The sequence below is a fragment of the Schistocerca nitens genome, chromosome 10 (assembly GCF_023898315.1).
Source record: "Schistocerca nitens isolate TAMUIC-IGC-003100 chromosome 10, iqSchNite1.1, whole genome shotgun sequence".
Lineage (NCBI taxonomy): Eukaryota > Metazoa > Arthropoda > Insecta > Orthoptera > Acrididae > Schistocerca > Schistocerca nitens.
In genome coordinates this window covers 26569358-26593188 of record NC_064623.1, presented here as the reverse complement: position 1 = coordinate 26593188, position 23831 = coordinate 26569358, and the positions used below count along the sequence as shown (strand labels likewise).

Sequence of the window (23831 nt, the reverse complement as noted above, 5' to 3'; positions counted from 1 at the left end):
TTGAGTCGTATTGTAGAGCTCCACAGTCCAAGGCATTTTGTCCGAAATATAACTAATTCCATACATCCTCAGGTCCATCAGGGAAGCACTAAATCCTGGTAGGCCTGAGAAATTAAACAACATAAATCACTGATCTTCAAAACACGCTTATAGACCAGACATTCTCCATGAATACTACAAAGGATTTTCTTTACCTCTTAGTGTCATAAGTTAGAGATTACTGCACGCTTATGTCGTATTGTCGGTGCAGGAAGGGAGCACCTGTGCAATGAGAGTTTGGGCAGCTGCTGTCAGATGGAGAGATTGGAGGCAGACACAGATTTCTGGAGCTTCAAATATGGAATAAAAAGTGTCTGGTCTGGCTCATATCTAGCAGCTAGTAGAAGGATAAAAGGTCACTAGAATTTTGCTAGGCTTGACATGCTCATGGAGAATGTAAAGGCATTGTGTGAGGATTCTAAATGTAAAAATTGAGTGCTCACAGTAAAAGGAGCAGCAAATCTTACATGAGCACGGTTTTGGTGCATTGTGATCATGGGTTAACAGAGCTGGAAGTTACGTAACAGAGTTGGATGGATTGCTGTTTGCAGCAAATAGGTTGGGGAAGAAGACCAGACAGTAAGGGCATCGGTCTCATCGGATTAGGGAATGATGGGGAAGGAAGTCGGCCATGCCCTTTGAAAGGAACCATCCCGGCATGCGCCTGGAGTGATTTAGGGAAATCACGGAAAACCTAAATCAGGATGGCCGGACGCCGGATTGAACCGTCGTCCTCCCGAATGTGAGTCCAGTGTCTAGCCACTGCGCCACCTCGCTCGGTCAGCAAATAGGAAGTAACATAGAGGTAATTCCTCTGGTTTTCAATGTGAGTGGATTAACATTAATTGTAATAGATTGTTAACATACTTGCCAGGAATAGTTGCTTCTGCATGGTAATGTGACTTATTCCACATCTTTAAAGACTTCATTTCATTACGGGATTTACAGAACAAATGTGTACGAAAGAAAGAAAGAAAGAAAGAAAGAGTGTGTATAATTGTACAAAGTGGGAATATGCTTAATCTGATTGTGGGGGCTCCATCAATAGTAATAAGTGAAGCAGAACTTAAATGCGAGAGGCACTTGGAACCAAAGATGAACGTATGTTAATTGCAAAAATAACATCCGAAATATTGTCGTGTTATGCAAAGTAATTATTCAAATCACTGCCGTAACATTCTAAAGGCTTGAACAATAACAAAGTAGATTGACTTCGGAAGAATACTGGTGGTGATTCTGAGTGGGGATTCTTAAACTGCGAGCAGCAGATTATACGAGCAGTTTTTACTGTAACTCGATGGTTGTCATTTGTATGAGTAAATCCTATCCAACACTGAGGAACCAAACACTTGTGCTGGAGAATATTATGAATGCAGCAGCAGGAGAGGCAAGTTGTAACACAGGTACATGGAATATGGGCACAGGTCAGGAAAGGATTTTACATCCTGTTGATGACAATGTCGTCACGAGATGGAAGATTAGCTCAGTGGGGGAGAAAATCAGCCGTTCTCTTTCACAGAAACCATCCTTCCAGGCCCTTGCCTCGAGTAATTTAGAAACATCAGGAAAAACCAAAATTTGGATGGCCATAAGGGGATGTGAAGCACTGTCTTTTCACTGAGTCTCCTCTGGGCACCTGTTGGTTAACTGTTAAGTACTGCACGCTTGTTTATCAGAACCCTCAGATTGTAGGAACAAATGCACTATGCAGCTTATGTAAGGGGCATTCAAAAAGAAACGAGCCGGAGGCATAATTACAGAAACCTAATACCCGTATGTTAGAAGTATTGACACTGGCTGTTGAGACACTTGTCCTACTGTGACACGAGGCAGTGAATGGCTCTCCTGTATAATTCCTGAGGATGCGATGTTAACCAGTTCTGCACGTACAGCTGGACGTCATCGTCCAAGGTGAATCGTAAAGGTTATGCTGTCGCTCTTCTTTGACCAAGATGGCCCCCTTCTGATTCACTTCCTGCAGCACAGGACAACAGTGAATGCCCAGCGTTACTCGCAAACCTTGACCACCCTTCGCCAAGCGGTCAAATCAAAATGACCGGGCAATCTCAACCACGGGGTCATTCTGCTCCACGACAATGTAAAGCCTCATACGGTCATCACAATCTTGGCACTCCTGCAGAAACTCAAATGGGAAGTTCTTGGCCACCCTCCATACAGTCCAGACCTCTCTATAACACCCCCTACCCCAAACAACAATTTAATGAAACCATTATATATAAAAATATAAACAATCTGCATGCATACATTTCAGCCAATGTCTGTGCTGTGTCTACAAGCAAGACACAGCCAGGGCAAAAGTGCCACAGGCACAAAAATGCGAGCTGGTGCCACTGCTGTAAAGACTCGTCAGTTGCGCAAGTTTAACCAGCACCACGGGTGGCACCGAGGACGAAGATACCGACTTTGCCTCGGCCAATTGCCAGCCGTGTACAATCTGTCAATAACTGGATGAAAACGGACAGAAGCCTACACAGGAGACAGAAGAGCAGCTCTCGCCCAGTTGGTTACAGATCATTGTCCGAGGGTGACTCAGACGGGAAACGTCGTTTAGAACTGAACAGACAGCTATTGTAACTGGCATTTGCTGTGTACTGTTAAGTTTTGTTCTTAGCCATTGAGGGTCTTTGTTTGTGTTATATTACAAGTAATGTTGCAGAGTTCCTTATTCAACTAGTCACAAAGATAAGTAAACTTTTTTAATTCATTTGTGTGACTTTGTTACTAATTTGTTGGAGTATTGTAGAACCTTCGTTCTCCTATCCTGTTAAACCAACCCTCGGGATAGCTGTTTGATAGTGGCAGTGAGAAATTGTCTTAGCGGTGTACTGCACAAGAAGCAGTTTCAAGAACTCACAGACTCGGCCTACTGTAACAATAGGGGCAGCTCGGCCTCCACAGCGGTAGCGACGAGACCTTTACAAAACTGGCAACGAAGGTTTACAAAAGTCTGTAGATTAATAAAGTAGAACGAAAACTGAGCACCTTGAAAATGACAAGCAATTTTCGAAAATTATTAGCAGGACACGGAGTAAGATAAGACAGAAAGGGAAAGTGCCTCCACTAAGAAAAAAATTTTGTCTGACTTTCCCGTAAGTTGGTAGGATCTACTGACTGAAAAAAATGTTCCTCATTATTCACAAGCCTGTGTAGTTCCATGTGCAGACCAGTGTTTGCAATCATAGTGCTAAGTGAAATGCTGACTGCACACTTTGATCATGAAAACTGTGCTTCTGAAAGATTGTTGCTGTTGTAGTTCTTCAGTCAATTGCTTGACATGTAAATTTAAATTTTTTGCTCAAATGATATTCAATTTATGTATTGCAGTTACATTACGGTGATGTTCTAGGCAATGATCTAAATAAATTATTATACGAAAAGTGGTTGTTATGTTATTAAAATGATAGGCATATATATCATATTGGAGGGGGGAGGAGGGTTTACAGCCACTAACAAAGCGTGAGAACCATCTCTTCAGAACCAAACCCTGATCTATGCCTGTAGGAGTCTCAGGTGTGCTCAACAGAGAAGCAATCACCAAAACTCACAAAGCTGACACGGTACAAGAAGAAACTATTTGTTTTTGCTTTTAACCGTATGCCATTTCATTCGAGGGCTGTGACCGCACCTGGCAGCTCACGCTCAGGACCCCTTGACCCAGGCAGCGGGCACCCACTGCGGCTCCCGCTCCAGGCTGTTGATCTCGGAGAGCAGCTGCTGGAAGGCACGGTCCGTGTCGTTGTTGATGATGATCAAGTCGAACAGGTGGCCGTACTTGTCCTCCATTTCACGAGCTTTCTCAATTATATCCTTCAGCTCCTCCTCCTGTATCAGAGGAAGCAACTATAAGTTAGTTTATTTATTTATTTACTTAATTTTTGTTCAGTTTGATGTGTATATCAGCAGAAAATTAGAGTGTCATAACAAATCTATAGACAGTCTATTACAAATAAAAATGTCCTCTTGGAACTGTAAATTTCTAGAATGAAAATAATAATAATCACATACCTTAAACAAATTTACTTTGTATTGGAAAGGCAAAGATGTCAAGCTTCTGTTTAAAACAAACATTTTAGCATTTCCCTGAAGTGATTTGGGGAAAACTATGGAAACCCCACCAATTGAGATGGCTGGATCAGGTAAACAAACGTTGTACTTCCATTATAACTTTCAGGCTGAGAGGCTGTGGTCGATATATAAAGCTATTCTCTGCCATTTCATCTCCAGTAACTCTGTAAGGAATAATAATAATAATAATAATAATAAAAAGGGCTAATAGAACTTATGAACCTGTTTATTTACGAGATGAACTGATCGCGTATGGTGGACTAAAAATAATTTAAAAAATGGCTACTCCAGTAAGGATTTGGCTTGAACACTCCACCAAATAGAAAGTTCTCCTCCCCTTTATTAAAAAGATCACTTACGAAAAGTGTTGACCAAGTACGGACTTAAAGGATTTGTAGACCAAGTAAGAAAATAAAAAATGCTTAAGAATGGCAACCATTAGCGACTCCTGGTGTATATAAAATTGTTCGTAGTTGTGTAAAAGTATACGTGGGAACTACAAAAAAAAGTGTTAACGTTCACTTAGCAGAACATATAAGGAACTACACTTGGGACATAGTGAATTGGCCACTGAGGATAGAACCTTCCGAGATGGAAACCGTGCAATAAAATTCGGTGAGACTGGCATTTTAACAAAGACAATTCACCGTGATACGCATATGCGTAGAGAGGTGTTAGAGATTGATAAACATCGTACTAATTTTAACAGAAAAGAATGAAATATAGATGTCGACCTCGTGCCAACGGTACAACGATCGAGCACAAAGGTGCCAGCCAGAGGTAATCACACAGTTGGCATCATATGCCCTCTGTACAGCTCTACAAATCTGGGAACCCTTTGAGCCCTTGATGCAGTTGTCACTTTACCTCAGAAAATATCTCCCACAGTTGGAAATGAAAGAAACATCACAGAATAGTTTTACATCAATCTCAGTCTCTCAGGCCAGAATTTTCAACTGAATCAGCACCAGCTCTGGAAGCCCACAGTGTACAATTAAATCTTGTACTTCACCTCTGTTTGGAAGGAGGAGCTTATTGGCTCTCAACACCGAGGCTGTCAATGCTTTTCAGTTTTTATTAGTAACACAGTTATAACAATACAACCGAATGGACCTAAAGTGTTCATGTAAGAACACCACTGTCTACTTTTCATTTGTTTCACTGAATTACAATTCCATTTCCTCAGAATTATTAACCAGCCATGAACAAACTGTTTCTACTGGTACGCAGGATATACAAGAGAGGGGAAATACTTCCGCACTTCCAAAAGAATGTAATACTTTCAGTAACAAAGAACTCAGATGCTGATAGGTGCAAACATTACAGAATCATCTTTTTAATAAGTAATGGCTGCAAAAAACTGACAGTAGTTATTTACAGATGAATGGAATGACCTGCAGAGGCTGACCTGGGGGGTATCAGTTTTGATTCCAGAGCTAGGCAGATAGAGGTGACACAATATTGTCCCTACAACTTTTCTCTGAAGATTGCCTTACTTTAGACCAACTAACGTGTATAGCATTCATAGCATTAGTGTCGATGGTGCTGTTTACTGGAATATACTCTCTGAAATTCAGAAGTCAGCGGGGATAAAATGTAGAAATCCTCGGGGAATATCAGTTTGGATTCCGCAGAAATGTTGGAACATGTGAGGCAATACTGACCCTACAACTTATCTTAGAAAACAGATTAAGGAAAGGCAAACCTACGTTTCTAGCATTTCTAGACTTAGAGAAAGCTTTCGACAATGTTGACTGGAATACTCTCTTTCAAATTCTGAAGGTGGCAGGGGTAAAATACAGGGAGTGAAAGGCTATTTACAATTTGTACAGAAACCAGACGGCAGTTATAAGAGTTGAGGGGCATGAGAGGGAAGCAGTGGTTGGGAAGGGAGTGAGACAGGGTTGTAGCCTCTCCGCGATGTTATTCAATCTGTATATTGAGCAAGCAGTAAAGGAAACAAAAGAAAAATTCTGAGTAGGTATTAAGATTCATGGAGAAGAAGTAAAAACTTTGAGGTTCGCCGATGACATTGTGATTCTGTCAGAGACAGCAAAGGACTTGGAAGAGCAGTAGAACGGAATGGACAGTGTCCTGAAAGGAGGATATAAGATGAACATCAACAAAAGCAAAACGAGGATAATGGAATGTAGTCAAATTAAGTCGGGTGATGCTGAGGGAATTAGATTAGGAAATGAGACACTTAAAGTAGTAAAGGAGTTTTTCTATTTAGGGAGCAAAATAACTGATGATGGTGGAAGCAGAGAGGATATAAAATGTAGACTGGCAATGGCAAGGAAAGCGTTTCTGAAGAAGAGAAATTTGTTAACATCGAGTATAGATTTAAGTGTCAGGAAGTCGTTTCTGAAAGTATTTGTATGGAGTGTAGCCATGCATGGAAGTGAAACATGGACAATAAATAGTTTGGACAAGAAGAGAATAGAAGTTTTTGAAATGTGGTGCTACAGAAGAATGCTGAAGATAAGATGGGTGGATCACATAACTAATGAGGAGGTACTGAACAGAATTGGGGAGAAGAGGAGTTTGTGGCACAACTTGACAAGAAGAAGGGACCGGTTGGTAGGACACGTTCTGAGGCATCAAGGGATCACAAATTCAGCATTGGAGGGCAGCGTGGAGGGTAAAAATCGTAGAGGGAGACCAAGAGATGAATACAGTAAGCAGATTCAGAAGGATGTAAGCTGCCATAGGTACTGGGAGATGAAGAAGCTTGCACAGGATAGAGTAGCATGGAGAGCTGCATCAGGACTGAAGACAACAACAACAACAACAACATGTTTGTCAGAAACTAGATGGCAGTTAACAGTAATGAAGTGTTGTAGTCAAGCAAAATCAGGTAATGTTGAGGGAGTTAGATTACAGACAAGACACTACAGACAGTTGGTGAGTTTTTTTGGTCGGCGTGCAGAGCAAGTGACAATGACCGAAGAGGAGGGGATATGAAATGCATATTGGCAATAAAAAAAACTGAATGTATTTATTTGGAGTGAAGCTTAATATGGAGATAAAACGTTGACAACAATCAGTACAGACAAGAAAAGGAGAGAATAGAATAGAAGCTTTTGGGACATGGTGGCACAGAAGAATGCTATGAGTTATGATTATGTACTGCATATAATTGGGTAGAAAAGGGAATTGTGGCACCTCCTCAGTAAGGAAAAATGGATATGTTGATAAAACCCTTCCTGTAGCGCCAGTGAATAGTTAAAATCGGTAAGTGTAAAACTTTTGGGGGTATATCAAGGCTGAATTACAGCAATCAGATTCAAGTGGGTGTAGGCTGAAGTAGTCACACAGAGGTGAAAAGAATTCACACTCGATAGAGTAGTAGTGGTTTTTCTTTTTTCTTCCTGCTAGAAAATAGAAGTGTGAATACATTTTTAAACAGAGGCAGTATGTAACTAGTTTTAACACAGGCATTGCCTTATACAATATAAAGGCTATCCCCAAATTAATTCGGGTACAATGAAATATTGTAGCTTCTAGTGCAGAGAGAGAAGTCTAAGAGATGCAAGGTTAATACACAGACCAGGAAAAATAATGTTTTAATCAAAGAGTTCACGGGTTTGGTTTCATGTCCACTACCACTTCTACTTCCTCGATTTTAAAGGCATAGACGCCACAGCATTTACGCAACTAATGGAATAATTTGAGAGCTTGTAATTATTTCGATTATTCGGATAAGCAATCCACTACACCAGAAGCTCTGTAAGTTACATTTCAATTTGTATTACACACTATACACTCATTTGTCACGCTATCGAACTTTTTTCAGATTTATTATAATCTATACATTTTTGGTACTTCTGATTTTGTGGCAGAGAAACACGTTCAGTCAATCTGACTACAGTTAAATAGGCTTACTACACGTATTACGAACTATTTTTAAATTTTTTATCGACATCACACAATAAAATTTACCCTAGGGAACAGAGTTTACAATTGGTGTTGAATCGACCCTGTAATAAGTTTACTGCATCACCTACTCTCGGTAAGGATAGATATTGATCTGTACTTTACAAAAAAAAAAAATCAACTGTCTCGATTTTCATAAGTATTGTTTAAATTTTTATTTTATTTTGTGATGGCGCATGTTCTATTTGTGACAACGTGCTGATGGTGACCCTGCATTATGTGTAATTTCTGTTTTTATCATAGTTTTATTATGTTCTACATCTTTTGACAGTGTCTATCTTGGCTAAAAGTTTTTTATTATTTGTTTACCATTTTTTAAAAAAAAGGTAGGCAGACTCACCAGATCTTACAGATCAGAACTGGTCATAAAATAAAGGAAACTTTTTGTGAGCAAAGACTGTTTTAAGTTCAGCAAATTTTGAACACCGAATAGCCGTTTACTTCAATGTGAATAAGTCACATTTTATTATTTCTGTGACGATCACACAGTTGGAACGGCTCGACTAGCAAAGGAGTTAAAATACCCTTAACGGTAGAGCTCGAGCAGGCTTACAGCGAGGGAAATAAGCTCGTAAATTGACCGTCCTGAGACTAGAATCTTTCAACTTTAAGGACACAGTGTGAGAGGAATGGTGCACATCAGCATTACAGTCAAACAGGTCAATCCACGACCGCGGTTTACAGCCTACCTTGTACGCCTCGCCGGCGCGGGCCTTCTTCTGCCGCAGTTTCTCCAGGGAAGGCGGCGCGACGAACACGACGTAGGGTTTGAGGTCGGAAGCACGCAGGATGCGCAGTGACTGTGGGTGCAGGTTCAGGACACACGTCTTCCCCGCATCCACCACGGCACGGATGGCCGCCAGCGACGTCCCGTAGTACGCCCTCTCGTATTCGCCGTGCTCCACAAAACGACGCGCTAAGATATCCGCTTCGAACTGCGCCCTCGAGATGAAATGGTAGTCTTGCCCGTCCACTTCACCCTCCTTGCGTGGTCGACTCGTGTCTGCGAGGAGTGAAAGAATCTTTGTCTCTCAAAAAGGCATTTGCACGAAGAGAATTTTGTGTGACGCGTGAGCAAAGTTGTTTATTTCTTCGTATCGTTCTTACCTGCTTCCTGCTCAGTCTCCCTTTTTGTCCGTTTATTCTCACAAAGAGTTATTGTTCCGATTCCCATTTATCCCTCAGTGGAAATAATTTGTTAAGTAACATCTTTGGAACTTTAATGTCTCGATCGGAAGACACTATTACAGTAATATCAGGAGTGTAACAAAATTTGCATTAAACATTCAGGCTGCTTACACTATAACAATACTGTCACCCTTAATAAAACAACTTTGGCAATTTTCCTTCACAAACATGAGGATTGACATTTATTATCTTTTTGTAACGAACGTGGGTCTCCGGCTAGATCGTTCTTTGCTTCATCACGGAATACACGGGCACTCGTCAAATTTCACAACTGGACCCTCAGTTTGTGCATCTTTTAAATTACTTTTGCGTTTGACATACGCTGTAAGGATTATGCGGAAAAGCTGACTAATGCGAGGCTTGTATTGTAAGATGATGTTTACAGTGTTAATGGACTGTGGATTAAATTCGAGGAAGATGAAAACCATTTCAACTTTTTATATCTGTGTAAGCTTTCTCAGTTACGATAACAACATGCTTTTTCTTATCATTTTCGTGGGGAGGGAGTAACCTGCACGTGTCGATATAATTACGTTAACAGTAGCTATTGTTACGCTTGCTACCGAGGGTACAGTTACATGCAGAACCACCGCATAAGGCATCACGCAGTAGATTAGTGAACTGTTTCTACCACAGTAAGGTTTGTCGGTTTGGGGGGAGAGGACCACACAGCGAGGTCATCGGTCCCGTCAGATTAGGGAAGGAAAGGGAAGGAAGTCGGCCGTGCCCTTTCGGAGGAACCGTCCCGGCATTTGCCTGAAGCGATTCAGGGAAATCGCGGAAAACCTAAATCGGGACGGCTGGACTTGGGTTAGAAACTGTCGTCCTCCCAAATGTGAGTGCAGTGTACCAGGGTAAGTTTTATGTGGTAGTTGTAATGAACTGTAAACACAGCAGGACTAATGGGATTTGTTTACGGCGTGCTATGTCTCTTAGTGACCTACAGGGTGTCCAATGAAGAAGAAAGTACAGTGGTTCTGTGAAGTTCCAAATTCTCCAACTCAAATCCAGAGAGCCACAAAACAAGACAAGAGAACATGAATAGCAGTCACTAGTCCTGTAACTGCAAACTTCATTACCAGCTGCAGTATATCTGGGTTAAGGAAATGTTAAAGAAGAAGAAGCAACCTCTCACTGTGATTTGTCTCGTATCCTGTGAAGATAACAGCATTTCAGATGCTAACTGTGAAATGACAGAAGATATCCAGCCAATGGCAATCACTGTAGTGGGACACTTACCAATGCTACAGAGATGTCAATCTGCAAAGGCACCACTCTTATCATGTGGGCTGTGCTGACAATACAGATGAGACCGATAGAAGCAGAACCGGCAATTCGCAGCCGGATCAGAAGCTTCTGTAATATTTATCAAATTACTACTATGAACTCCGAGCGTTGAGGCAATGTACACGTGTTGGACTGTGGCTCGGACTGTTTAACTATATTATCTGCCTGATATACACCAAGTGGAAAGTACATGATTGAAATATGGCTTGCAAAAGGAAACTGACCACTAAAAGGCAGTGCCATCAATTACCCAATGAGCTGTACGTATTGTACACCATATTGACTGACAAATCCACTCAGTGAAGGAGTTTTAATACTCTCAAATAGTGGGACGTTTTATACAGCCTGTTTCAAAAATAGAGGGCATAATTACAGGTACATACAGAATACCCCAAATTTAGACAATAAAAAAAAAATTCATGAAAACATGTGGTTTCCAAAGTATGGTCCACAAAACAGTAAGTCACCAGAACATTCTTCTTCTTGCAGGTAGATGTCTTGCCAGAAGATATTAGCAAGTCAGTTAATTATGAAGAAAACAGTGCACCAAGTGTTTTGTTTGGCATTCAGCATATACTCAGATAAGCAGCTGGCAGAATTGCACCACAATGAGATGGCAATGCTGCCCTCAGAATCTTAGAACATACTATGAGCTCAAAAGTAATGAGGTATACTGAACAGAACAATCTCCTCCATGCCATCCAGCATAGATTCCAAAAATTCAATCATGCGAAACCCAACTCACACTTTCCTCACAACATACTGAAATCTTCAGATCAAGGCAGTCTGGCAGAGGCAGTATATCTTGATTTATGAAAAGTGTTTGACTCAGTACCGCATCTGCACTAATTATAAAAAGTACAGTCAACGGGGTATCAGACAAAATATGTGACTGGATTGAGGATTTCTTGGTAGGGAGGAAGCAGCACGTTATCCTACACGGAGAGTCATCATCACGTATAGAAGTAACTTCAGGTATGCCCAAGGAAAGTGTGTTGGGACACTTGCTATTAATGTTGTACATTAACGATCTTGTGGACAGTATTAATAGTAACCTCAGACTTTCTGCAGATGACACACTTATCTATAGTGAAGTACTGTCTTAAATAAGAGGCATAAATATTCAGTCGTATCTTGAGGAGATTTCAAAGTGGTGCAAAGATTGGCAACCTGCTTTAAATGTTCAGAAATGTAAAAGTGTGCTCTTCACAAAACGAAAAAAAAACATAGTATCCTATGACTATAATATCAGTGAATCACAGGTGGAGCCTACCAACTCACAAAAATACCTGGGTGTAACACTTTACAGGGATATGAAATGGAATGATCACATAGATTCAGTTGTGGGTAAAGCAGGTGGTAGACTTCAGTTTGTTGCTAGAATACTGGGGATTGCAATCAGTCTATAAAGGAGATTGCTTACAAATCACTTGTGCAACCCATTCTGAAATGTTGCTCAAGTGTGTCGGACCAGCATCAAATAGGTCTAACAGGGGATATTGAATGTATACAGAGAAGGCAGCACAAATGGTCACTAGCTTGTTTGACCAATAGGAGAGTATCACAGATGCTGAAGAAAGTGAATTGGCAGACTCTTGAAGATTGATGTACACTATCCCAAGAAAGCCTACTACAAAATTTTGAGAACTGGGTTTAAATGATAATTCTAAGAATTTGAGGGTGTACGGAAAAAAGCAGGAAATTCGTTATAATGCCTTCATTTTTTAATATTTGTACACCATATTTTGATCACTTCCAAAGTATTCTCCATTGATCAAAACACACTTCTTCAACTGATCCTTCCATTGTTCAAAACAGTTTTTAAATTCACTTATCATGATGTTCTTTATACCTTCCGGTGATTTTTGTTTTACCAGCTCCACAGTGGCAAAATGCTTTCCATTCACGTCCCTCTTGATTCTGGGGAACAAGAAGAAATTACAGGGGCTAGATTCAGTGAGTAAGGGGAGGGGGGTGTGGACAACCAGTGTCACACCGTTTTTGGTCAAGAACTGCTTTGCGGAGAGGGCAGTGTGGGCTGGCACGTTGTCATGATGGAAGAACCAGAACATCTTCGGTCAGTGCACCGAAGATGTAACCTTTTACTCCAGATACTCTCCCTCAATCCTCTGAGTCGAACTCCATGATATTCCAGACATCCTGCAAAGTTGATCAGTGGTTCAGCACCAGTCTTCACGAATGAGGGCATCGAGTTTGTCAACGTTTTCATCGCTTATTGACGTTGAGGGGCATTCCGAATGGGGCTGGTCTTCAATTGACATTTCTCCATTTTTAAAACATGAAAACAGCTCATAGACTGGTTTTACTTAGGGAAGCATCCCCATCAGCAGTGTTAAGCATTACAATAGTTTCCACGGCCAATTTCCCCAACAGGAAACAAATTTCATAGCCACACGTTGCTCTTTCCAATCTGTCATCATGTTTTCGGCAAAATGGAAAAAGTTGTTTTACTAAAAAAAAAGCTCTCACTGGTGAACCAATGCACTCACAGTGACCCAACTTAGGACACCGACTCAGGTGGTGTAACAGTAATGGACACCTGGTCGAACAAGGGGTTCCCGCACTCCCCCCCCCCCGCCCTGCCCCCCGCTCACAGTCCAATTCCTGTTACTTTTGGGTCCCCCCTTGTACACAACACCACCCTGCTTATAACTCACATAGGGATCGTCAGGACAAGATTAGAATAATTATAACACTGCAGAGACATTTAAACAATCATTCTTCCTGCACTCCATATGTGAATGGAATGAGAAGAGATCCTAATGACTGGTACAATAGAACGTAGCCTCTGCTGTGCTTCACAGTGACGTGCAGAGTATAGATGTAGACATGCTGGCTAATTTTTTGTGCCAAGAGTGATACCCAAAGTGAAGATATCCTTTTCGGAAGACCTTTGAACTTCGCCATCACTGTCTGTGTGCTCATGGGAAATTTACATTTCATGGTTTGGAGAAGGGATGAGCAAGATCTACAACTCCGGATGTAGAGGAGGAGATCCTGGATTCTGTGCACAACTCCTCCTATCTGCAAAGGTTACCATTTAGTAGCGAATGTTCCTGACTAGTGAGTGTTCCCGACAACTGTTGGGTGACATGCAAGAGCAACAATTCTATCCTTACCGTCACATCACTATGCCCTGTCTTCGGCATATCACTCTGCACATATTATGTTTTGCCAGTGGTTCTCGCAGCAGTGTGATACAAAAGTAGACGTTTCTTGGCTTACTATTATTTACAGACGAAGCACAGTTCACATGAAGTGGTATTACAAACTTATGCAATCAGCATATATGGGAATATGAAAACCCACATGCAGTTGTTCCATCTCATCTCAAGTGCATTTCTACCATAACACGAGGGCTGGTATCATTGGTGACATTAGTTGGACTCCACGTACTCAAACAGACTATGGGGGAGGTGTACAAAAACTTTCAGAAAATGCCATACCTCCTGTTTTTGTAGATACTTCACAGATCAATCATCTAAAAGTTCAGTTCTTACACGGTGCCACTTCTGTACGCTCAGCCGTGTGGCTCGCAGATGCTCAGATCGAACATTTCCCGATCGACAGATAGGTAGAGACGACCCGGTGGCCTCCGTGCTCACCTTATTTGAATCCTATCAGTTTCAACTTGCAGGACCGTTTGAAATCATTGGTATACACATCTCTGATATCTGACACAGAATCCGTTCGGAATCAAACTGTAGCAGGTCGTGACAAAATATGCAGTACTCTCGCAATCTGGGATTACGTTTGCAGGGCCACGAGACGTCAGTGTGAGGCACGTATTTGACCAAGAAGTGGACATTTTGATCATCGCCTGTAAAGGCAATTAATTGCTGGAAAAAAACATTCCAGTGTACGTCACTGTTTTTGAAGACCCTATCGGAAACCGAGCAATTCAGTAAATTTATTTTTCTCAACTCATTTTATTGTCTACATATGTGGATTATGTCCTCTATTTTTCAAGCACCCTGTGTAATAAATGTGGCCAGTTAAAGGTTTTTGTATTTTCAACGGACATATCTATATTATTTCCATTTTTAACAGCAAAAATTCTTCGTTCAGTGATTTGACAAACGACGCCGAGTAACATCCGGCACCAGACAGCAGGATTACAAGGGGAGGTACTCACGTGGGACAGCAGCCGCAAACCTCTCCGAGTCCTCCATGAGCCTCTGGCGCAGCTCGTGGCGGCCGATGTTAGGCGGCCCGATGAGCACGACGGGGCGGCGGTGCGTCGTTCGCGGGTAGTACAGCGCCACCTCTTCGTACGTCAGGATCTCGTCTGACTCGTAATCTGCAGAGTGCAGAGATGATAAAAATAAAAAGCACAGAGGGTGAAAAATAGCTGAGGCCACAAGCACCCACAAACATATGCTTCAAAACTGCCAAAATCAGAATAACAGCTCTGCTCCATTGGTCACATTTTCATAGCAAGTAGCTTCCAAATATTTTTGAAGCAAAAGGAAAAAGTCTATTCAGGAAACTATAAAGTAAGGAGGAGACAGAACTTTGACAGTTCTCAAAATTTCACGTTTGGAAGGTAATCACTGTTAAAACATTCCATCTGCTTGTTATTTTACATTCTGGAAACAATCAGGTCATGGCCATGGATGGCAGAAAATAATCAAGTTGGCACCATTGAAGAGGCAATATTGCATAATGTACTTTTCCAATCTTCCAGATTTTAGCCAGTTGGTCTACTTCACTCCTGCTGCTATTACCAGGGAATTATAGATTTTCAATCATCATCATCATCATTATCATCATCATCGTTTCTCTCTCTCTCTCTCTCTCTCTCTCTCTCTCTCTCTCTCTCCCCCCCCCCCCCCACCCCCCACCCTTTTTTTTTGAGCCAACAGTCTTCTGACTGGTTTGGTGTGGTCCGCCACACCTTCCTCTGCTGTGCCAGCCTTTCCATCTCAGAGTAGCACTTGCAACCTAAATTCTCAATTATTTGCTGGATGTCTTCCAATCTCTGCCTTCCTCTACAGTTTTTATCTCTACAGCTCCCTCTAGTACAAGGGAAGTTAATCCCTACTGTCTTAACAGATGTCCTATCGACCTGTCCCTCCTCCTTGTCAGTGTTTTCAATATATTTCTTTCCATGCCATTTCTGCAGAGAACCTCCCTTTGCCTTATCAGTCCACCTTATTTTCAACATTCTCCTGTAGTACTACATAAATGCTTTGATTTCTTCCATTCCAGTTTTCCCACAGTTCATGTTTCACTACTATAGAATGATGTGCCCCAAATGTAAACAAAGATTGTATTGAAATGCAGGAAGACATGCATATAATCATTGATTGCTGATGTAGTTAGCAGCTGTCAGGCTCTCTCAAAAACAAATCTCCACTTTCCTACACTACTTTCAAATGAGCAACGTTAGTATGGTCTTGTAAAATGCATTCTATTTCCGTCAACTGCAACCGTGACTCGAAAAGTGCTTTCCAATAGAAAGACATACATAACAATCACCCCGTTTACACATGGCTCCCAAAACCGGATTTCACAAACTGATTTCCCAATACCACTTTTGGTTTGGCGTGAGAAACTTCAAAATTAATTCTGAAAGTCCACTTCTAGTTGCTGGTTTTCGTTCCGAAATCGATTCTTGTTCCAGTGTAAATGCAACTGGTATTGAAATGTGCTTGGGCTGTCAGCTTTTGTCTTGTTTCTAAAAATTTTCAACCAATATGTACAGAGTGGCTTTTTGTACAGTGAAGGATAAGTAGAAATAGTAGACGGAAGCTGTTTACACCTTGTCTGACTGAAGAGAAATAGTGATTGTACTGACTAAATTGGAAACTGTAACAGCTGTTTTCCAGGCACCATAATTAACTCTGCTAACAAATCCACCTCAGACCTTAACATATAAACACAATAGCGAAAAATGGTTCCCGAAATTCAGTTTTTGTCTTTCAGAAGATGTGTCACATGTAAACGTAGTGAATGTGCCATGGCTTTGCACGGTTTTGCATTTGTGCAGCAAATCGAGAGAGACTCATTTGTGCAATATTGTTTCTTCCGTGACATTACCTTTTTCTTACACTATGCTGCTGAAATTACAACTCCACGTCCCTCCTTTGCAGCAAGGCCCTATTCTGTGGAGCACCTCCTATCAAAGGTGTAACCCTTACTGTTAGTGAAAAAGGGTCTGAGGCGTGTTTGAACACTGGTCTCACACATTTTGTAGATGGTTCATTTATTGGTTCAAGACAAGAGCCTCGAGGAAAGTAGTTTCGAAAGGGAAAAATAGCCTCTGTCGACTACCGCTAGCCACCAATTAATTCTGCATGTGGTAGCACTGTCTTTGGTCACAGTCGAGCCTATGTCTTTGAACTTCCTCAGTATATTCACAACCAGATACAGTTACTGACTTTGAAGTGCTTCTCATGTGTGCTGTTTCACAAGCCACATATTTTGTTTTAAACTTTTTGATTGTCAACCCCATGTCCTTAGTAGCATGTTCTAACACAGCAAAGGACTCCACTGCTATCAGAAATGTTGTCATTATGTCTGCATCGTCAATGGAGGTTAATATTTTCACTGGCCTATGGAAGATTACCCCCTGGCTAGCAAGTTAGCTTGTCATGTCACAGAGTTACATTAAAAAGGAGAAAAGCCAGGACATCCTCCCCAGTGGATATCCAACTACCCCAATAGTACTCCTCAAACCCTAAATCTACTTCTCACATTTCTCAGTCATCCTCACCAACTTATAAGGCATTCCCATTTATCTCAGGGTGCTGTACCATTTCTCTCTATGTACACTAATATATTCAGATTAAAAGTCAATGAACAGCTGGTGTGTGCCAAATTAAATTTTTTTATCTAAGATTTGTCGCAGAGTGAAAAATCTGTCTACTGATGACTTCCCTGGTAGAAATCCATGTTGGTACGGACCTGTTTCTCTGAGGACAATTGGGTGGATATAGTCAAAAGGAGGCTCACGAACACCTTACACTACAAGTTTAGAAGTGTTAATCCTTGATAGTTTACACACACCATTTGAACTATTTTCTTATAGAGTGTGCATGTAATTCCTTCCTTCCAATGTTGCACCATTTTCTCCTCTTCATTGGCCAATCTAGAGCTGTTCCAATTTCTGACCACCCTGTTTTAAGTCCTTTTTACAAAATGAACAAAAGTGGTGAAGAAAGATTATAGTCTACTGAAGCACTCCAAGTGTACTAGGCCTGACCTATAAACTCACACAAGATCTTGTCACAGTGTGTTTAAATGATAAATGTAAACACAGTGTATTGCTATTATCATACCATTGGCAAAGTCGTAATTTCACATTAGCGTATCATTAATTATTTGTGAAATTTGCAAGGATTTGCCATTTCGGATAGCCTGTATTCAGTCAAAAAGAACTTGTTATCACGTATCAGAATTAAATGTTTTTTATCTTAATCTTTAAACCACTCATTTATTGGTCTGAGTACCATGGTGGAGGGGGAGAATCAAGTTGAGTGGTACAGGTGGTGTGAGCTTGCTCAGTGAAAGCATCTGATTTTAAGATTTTTATTATGTGAATTTCTTTTAACTTGTCTTAATTGATGCTGTATATTTGCTTATTTATCAGCAGCATGAAAAGTTATTTTAAATATAAAATATATGTCTTGGGGCTGGCCACGAAATGTATAATTTGGGGAGCTTGGATGGGCTGCCCTCTTTGTGACTTGGTTATTATGTGTTTGTTAAATGTGTACCAGTGGCTGCACTACTCCGCAGATCTTGTGTAGAATGACGCATCCAGTGCAGTGAGCTAGTGCTGGGTTCAAGTCCAGCCCACATTCAAGTAATTGTGAAAGGAAGCTAATTGGGCATCTGCTGGCATTTATAATTGTATTTTAATACTTCGGCCCATTTTGTATTTTGTTATTTGTGAGCACAGTGCTGGTTTATTTTAATAAAAGCATTGATTGTACGAATAGTACTTATGTGATGACCTTGCCCTACCAGTCCCCAATCACCTTGCACACTGGCATCTAAAATTTCACAAAAGTTTTCTTCCAGTGACCTACTTCTAGACTTAGCTGTTTTTTTTTATTTTATTACTAATACTGGGATAACTTATATTGAATTATAGTTATTCTAATATAAAACTACATTATTGACAGTAATTGTTGTATTCTTTTTTTATTAGTGAACATACAAAAATGAGATTCTTCTTATATTTTAAAACGAACCGCATCTGCCCAAATGCAGCAAGTTACTTTGTATATACTGTCTATGTTTATCTGTTACTTCTTAGTATCTGTTGACTCTGGTTGTGTAGGATAAGGCTCATATAATAATACTGCAAGTAAACAGTTTACCATTATTGGTCTACATTGTTGTTTAGCAAGCATTAAGACAAATGATCAATTCATAGATCACTGGAAGAAAACAGTTCCATCTGCTGACACACCTGTAATAAAAACAACACTATAATAGCATTCAGTTCTAGTAGTGGAACTGGTGCATGAAGTTACTTTATTCAATAATGCAAGCAAACTATGATGTAGTGTTCAAAGGCACTACAATGGATCAAGTTTCATACATTATAAATAATGTCAATTTTGAAGGACTGAGAGATGAAGACAATGAAAATGTTTGTGTGTACTGTTTGTCAAATGGAATTATAATAAATGTGTCTGTATTGGCACCAATTTTGGTACTGTGGGGCACTCACTTCTGCAAGTAGGTGGAATAGCGATGCAGAAAACCAACATTTAAGAGCCACAGCTTGTCAAGAATTACAATATACATATGGGAGGAGTAGACAATCACGACGGGCTCATCAGGACATGTGCCACTTCTTTATACAGCAAGAAATGGTACAGAGCTCTCTTTACAAAAACTGTATACCACACGACACATTGACCGAGATCTCTGAATTTATTAGAGTATGGATGATGTCTGGCTGTCCAGTGTCTGAAAATGGCTACCAGTCACAGACTGGAACGTCCCTTATCGACAGTGATAAGAGCATTGCATGAAGTCAGATATGGTGGAAAGGACCACTCTGTGTCGAGAAGTAATTCCCAAAGACACTGTCAGTTTGCTGGTCACAAAGTCAGACCACTGATATTTTGTATGAAATGTAACATTACCCTTTGTCGCAACTGCTTTGAACCTTACCACACAAAATAAGATGGAACGACATAAGAACACAAATAGGTGGTTGGAACTGAAAGTAATTGGTTTTTATAGTGACAGATATATGCAAGTTAATTTTAAAAGTAATAAAGCTTTTTTTCTCCTACAACTGAAAGATATTTGTAACACAAAAATATAATAAAAATGAGCAATATTATGAATATGTATAATTTTGTTTAGTATATGTAATTTACTTTTACAAATACTAAAATTGTAATAATTTACTTCTGAAAGTGAATGTTCAACACAAAAATCTTCATCTAAATGTTTGTATAAACATCAGATACTGTATTAGCCCAGTGATCTATTTATAGATCAAGCAATTCTGTTCATGTGAGTACTTTATTTATTTTTCAAAGGAATTATTTATGTTATTTGACACTACTATATTATATAAACATAGAAAAACAGTCATTTTTTTAAAAAAGTTTGGTGGTAATGGGTTAAAAAAGTTTCAGAAACTACACGAATACACTAGAGTGCTCTTTGTGCCATATGAGCAGGTATCATACGCAAGAGATCCAAGTAGTCACAACTGATACACTACAAACATCTGCACTCAGCATAGTTGAGTGCTGCACAACAGTGTGGTTAACCAGTAAGCATGTAAAGAAGGTTGACCCCCAGGCACTGCTATCAGGATTTTAAATAGATGTTCAAAGACTATGCCACTGTACTGGCTTCCAACACTTAGTCACATAGCCTCATCTTCCCTATGGAGACAGGAAGCTTTGGTAAGGGAATATAAGAGAGTAACATGCAATTTTCATCTTTTCATCAACAAAGATGCCCCAATTTTGGAAACAACTTGACTTTGCTCTAGAAACCACCCTCTGGGAGTGGCCCAACAACTGGTAGTTACTAGTTTCAGCAAGGATACTAAATGGCCCAACTGCTGGAGTGAAAGTGCCTCCCCCGAGAACCCTGACAGTATTGATCCAGCAGATAAACTTGACGACTTTGAGCTTCCACATCAGATACTGAAAAGCCTAAGCGGACTTTGAATGAGACACAGAATATATGCACACTATCTCCACAAGTGAGGAAAGCTACCGAGCCCTTCCTGCAACGGTAGGACTCCAAATCAAACTGCTCAACCACTGCCCAGCGCTGTGAACTAAGAGCTTATCAGGGTAGCCTGGCTGAATTCTGTAATGCTGCACCATCCTGCATCGAATGGTCTGCTAATTTGGGCAACAGGATATGATGATACAAGTTATCTGTTGTGGTTTTATGTTTTGTTTTATTGTATTCTGTATTTTATCTTATTCTGCATCTTCCATCGAAATATTTTATCATCAATCATGTACCCAGTGTAAACTACACATGTAGCACAAGCTACTCCCAACCCAGTCTTTGTCCACACAAGTAATGAGGTGAAATGTTAACATACAGTATAATAACAAGCACCTTTGTGTGGTTGTAAAGTATAGTTTTAGTTGATGAAACACTTGATATTCAACAGTTTGTAACTTGCTATTCAGCATTTTATTAGTGGACACTACCCTACAAATAACTGGTATAAAAAGCATACAGAAAATGACTGGAGCTGAGGACCGTTAAACAGAGTGTAACATCTGTCAGCCCTGTCATGTCCCTGTTTCTCTATATTTTTATTTTCCTCATTATGTGGAAGGTAAAAATGAAGTACCATAGTTAAATACTTCAGCATCTACAATCATATTACATCACTCAGATAAGTATAAAAGGAACTTTTTCTTATCAGACTGCAAAGGATATACATAAAAGTGAAAAGTGACAAGCCAGAAAAGTTAACTAGAGAAAAGCAGATAAAAAAGAAGAATGAAATTGATGCAGATATAGAGAAAAAGAAAAAATATATATTCTGTGGTTTCATTTTGGAAATCCTTTTCTTAAAATGTTGGCCTTGCTGTTGCTTCCACATTTTCAGTTTTCAGCTTCTTTGTTTTACTACTACCAGTTTCCTATTCCTTTGATTCTGCTGTGCTTTGCTGACCAAAGCTCTTATGTGCCTTCACACTTAGATCCTTATTAGTCTGTATTTCTCAAACCCACTCACATTTGCAGGATATTCCAGATTACCTTTAGTTCAATCATACGATTGCTGCCATCTGGTAAAAGAAGATTTTGCTAGCCTTATTTCATTTTAGTTTCATCTCATAAGTGTATTCAGTGGACTAATGTGAGGTAGGCAATGTTCATGTATTTTTATGAGGCATGTTCAGAAAGTTAGTGTACTGTGACTACAAGAGGCTGTGTTTGTTTTTCTGAAGGTTGGCAACATGAAGTGGCAGAGGGGGATTTCCTGACTGCAGTGAACATTGCAGGAACACAATAGTATGTAAACTCACATTGTAGTGTCCAGTCATGTAGAAGACGACAGTCAGAAATTCTGCAAAGTGCGAGACACGTGCTACGATTTGCTTCCTACTCATGGAGGGAATAACACCTACCAAAATTTTTTTTCAAAGCAAAATAATTATCACAAAGGTTTCATGAACATAACAAGTGTGTTTAAGTGGTGCAGGGAGTTTAGTGGAGGCAGAGCCAATATTTGTGATGAACAGAGGAGTGAAAGACCTTCCATTCCGATTGATGAGTCAGTGCAAATTTTTGTGAAGATCACCAGTTGACATTGGATGAAATTTATGTGATGTTTCCACAACTTTCTAGAACTCTCTTATACAAGACACTCACAGAAATGTTGAGATACCAAAAACTGTGCACAAGATGGGCCCCAAAACAGCTAACAGAGCAACACAACAAAAATTGGGACAGTAGCACCTGCGAGTTTCTCGAACAATTTGAATTGGAAGGTGAGAATTTTTTGAGCTCTGTTGTAACTGGAGATGAAACGTGGCTGGCTGATTACATGCCTGAGACAAAGAGACAGTCATCACAGTGGCATCTATAAGACCCCCAAAAAGTTATTCTTTCTTTATGATATAAGAAATGTACGGACCTGAGAGTCCACAGATGTTAATAAGTAACTGTAATACTTTTTTATGATAATAAGTGAAAGCACAGCCTTCACAGTTTTCTGCAGCCAGCAAGATGCCTTGCAGTTTTGTGTTGTCTCTTGTTCTTAAGCTTTCGCTGTGTAAGCTTCTATCTTGTTGGCTCTTAAGAAATGTGAATATATTTACACATATTTAAATTAATATCTTTCAGATTTAATTATGTAACAACCCACATATACCCTTTTGCATTAACATCTTGTAATTATCAGCTTTGTTTGCAGCTGTTTGTGAAATGAATGTAAAAGAACTGATGTAGGGTCTCTGGCACTGGCACGATCCAAACACTGATTAGTAAATTAGCAGATCTCTCATCGTGCCCCAGTGAGCTTGCAGTCTCTCAGAAATGAAGTGTGACACTCAATGAATCAAACAGCATTATGCACTTGCCTTTTCAAAATTATATAGAGCCATGTTCTTCCTTCCTCCTTCGCAAGCAGTCAAAAAATTCAAAACCACCATTTTAGGCAAAAAAATCATTGCCTCAGTGTTTTGGGATTAAAAAAAGCACCATTTTGGTCAAATTTCTGTCTCGGGGGGAGACCATCAATGCAAAATATATTACGAGACTCTAAAAAACTCTAAAGGAGCATTCAAAACAAAAGGAGGGGAATACTGACAAGAGGAGTGTGCTCGTTGCTCGACAACACCCGTCCTCGAACAGTCTTAGCCACGAAGTTGCTCATAGACTTATTTGGTTGGGATGTTTTTAACCCCCCCCCCCCCCAATGTGCCTCTCACCTTGGCACCTACAGATTATCGTCTCTTCACCTCCCTGAAGGCATATATGACTTGTATTAAATTTTCAGCTGTCGAAATGGTGTAGAAAGAGGTTCAGAAGTGGGAGAAGGAGCCATGGCTCACCACATGCACTGAACAGGATGGCGATTATGTGGAAAAATAGTCAACAAGTGTATCAACAATTTCTTGTAACTTTTTTTTCAAATATACTTTTTCTAAAAAAAAATTATGAAAATGTAGTACACTTACTTTCTGCATATGTCTCATATTACCTCTCCAACATCACACACTCCTCCAAAAAACTTTTAGTATTTTGTGATGTTTGCAGTACATCAGTCTCCTCAAGCTCATTTGAAAAACTATTTTTGTTGTTATTTGTTG

The 23831-nt window shown here is 40.1% G+C and overlaps 1 protein-coding gene across 4 annotated transcripts in view; it reads right to left on the bottom strand.

Moving 5' to 3' along the window:
* The window catches only part of LOC126210106 (protein PALS1), a 786719-nt gene that overhangs the window by 15220 nt on the left and 747668 nt on the right, over positions 1–23831 (bottom strand). For all 4 annotated transcript variants that reach the window (XM_049939245.1, XM_049939243.1, XM_049939244.1 and 1 more), the window contains exons 11-13: positions 14693–14857; positions 8751–9064; positions 3686–3882 (exon numbers count right to left, since the gene is read on the bottom strand). In XM_049939245.1, coding sequence (XP_049795202.1) covers positions 3700–3882; positions 8751–9064; positions 14693–14857 — 662 coding nt within the window. In that variant the 3' untranslated portion in view covers positions 3686–3699. The remainder of the gene's footprint in view (positions 1–3685; positions 3883–8750; positions 9065–14692; positions 14858–23831) is intronic.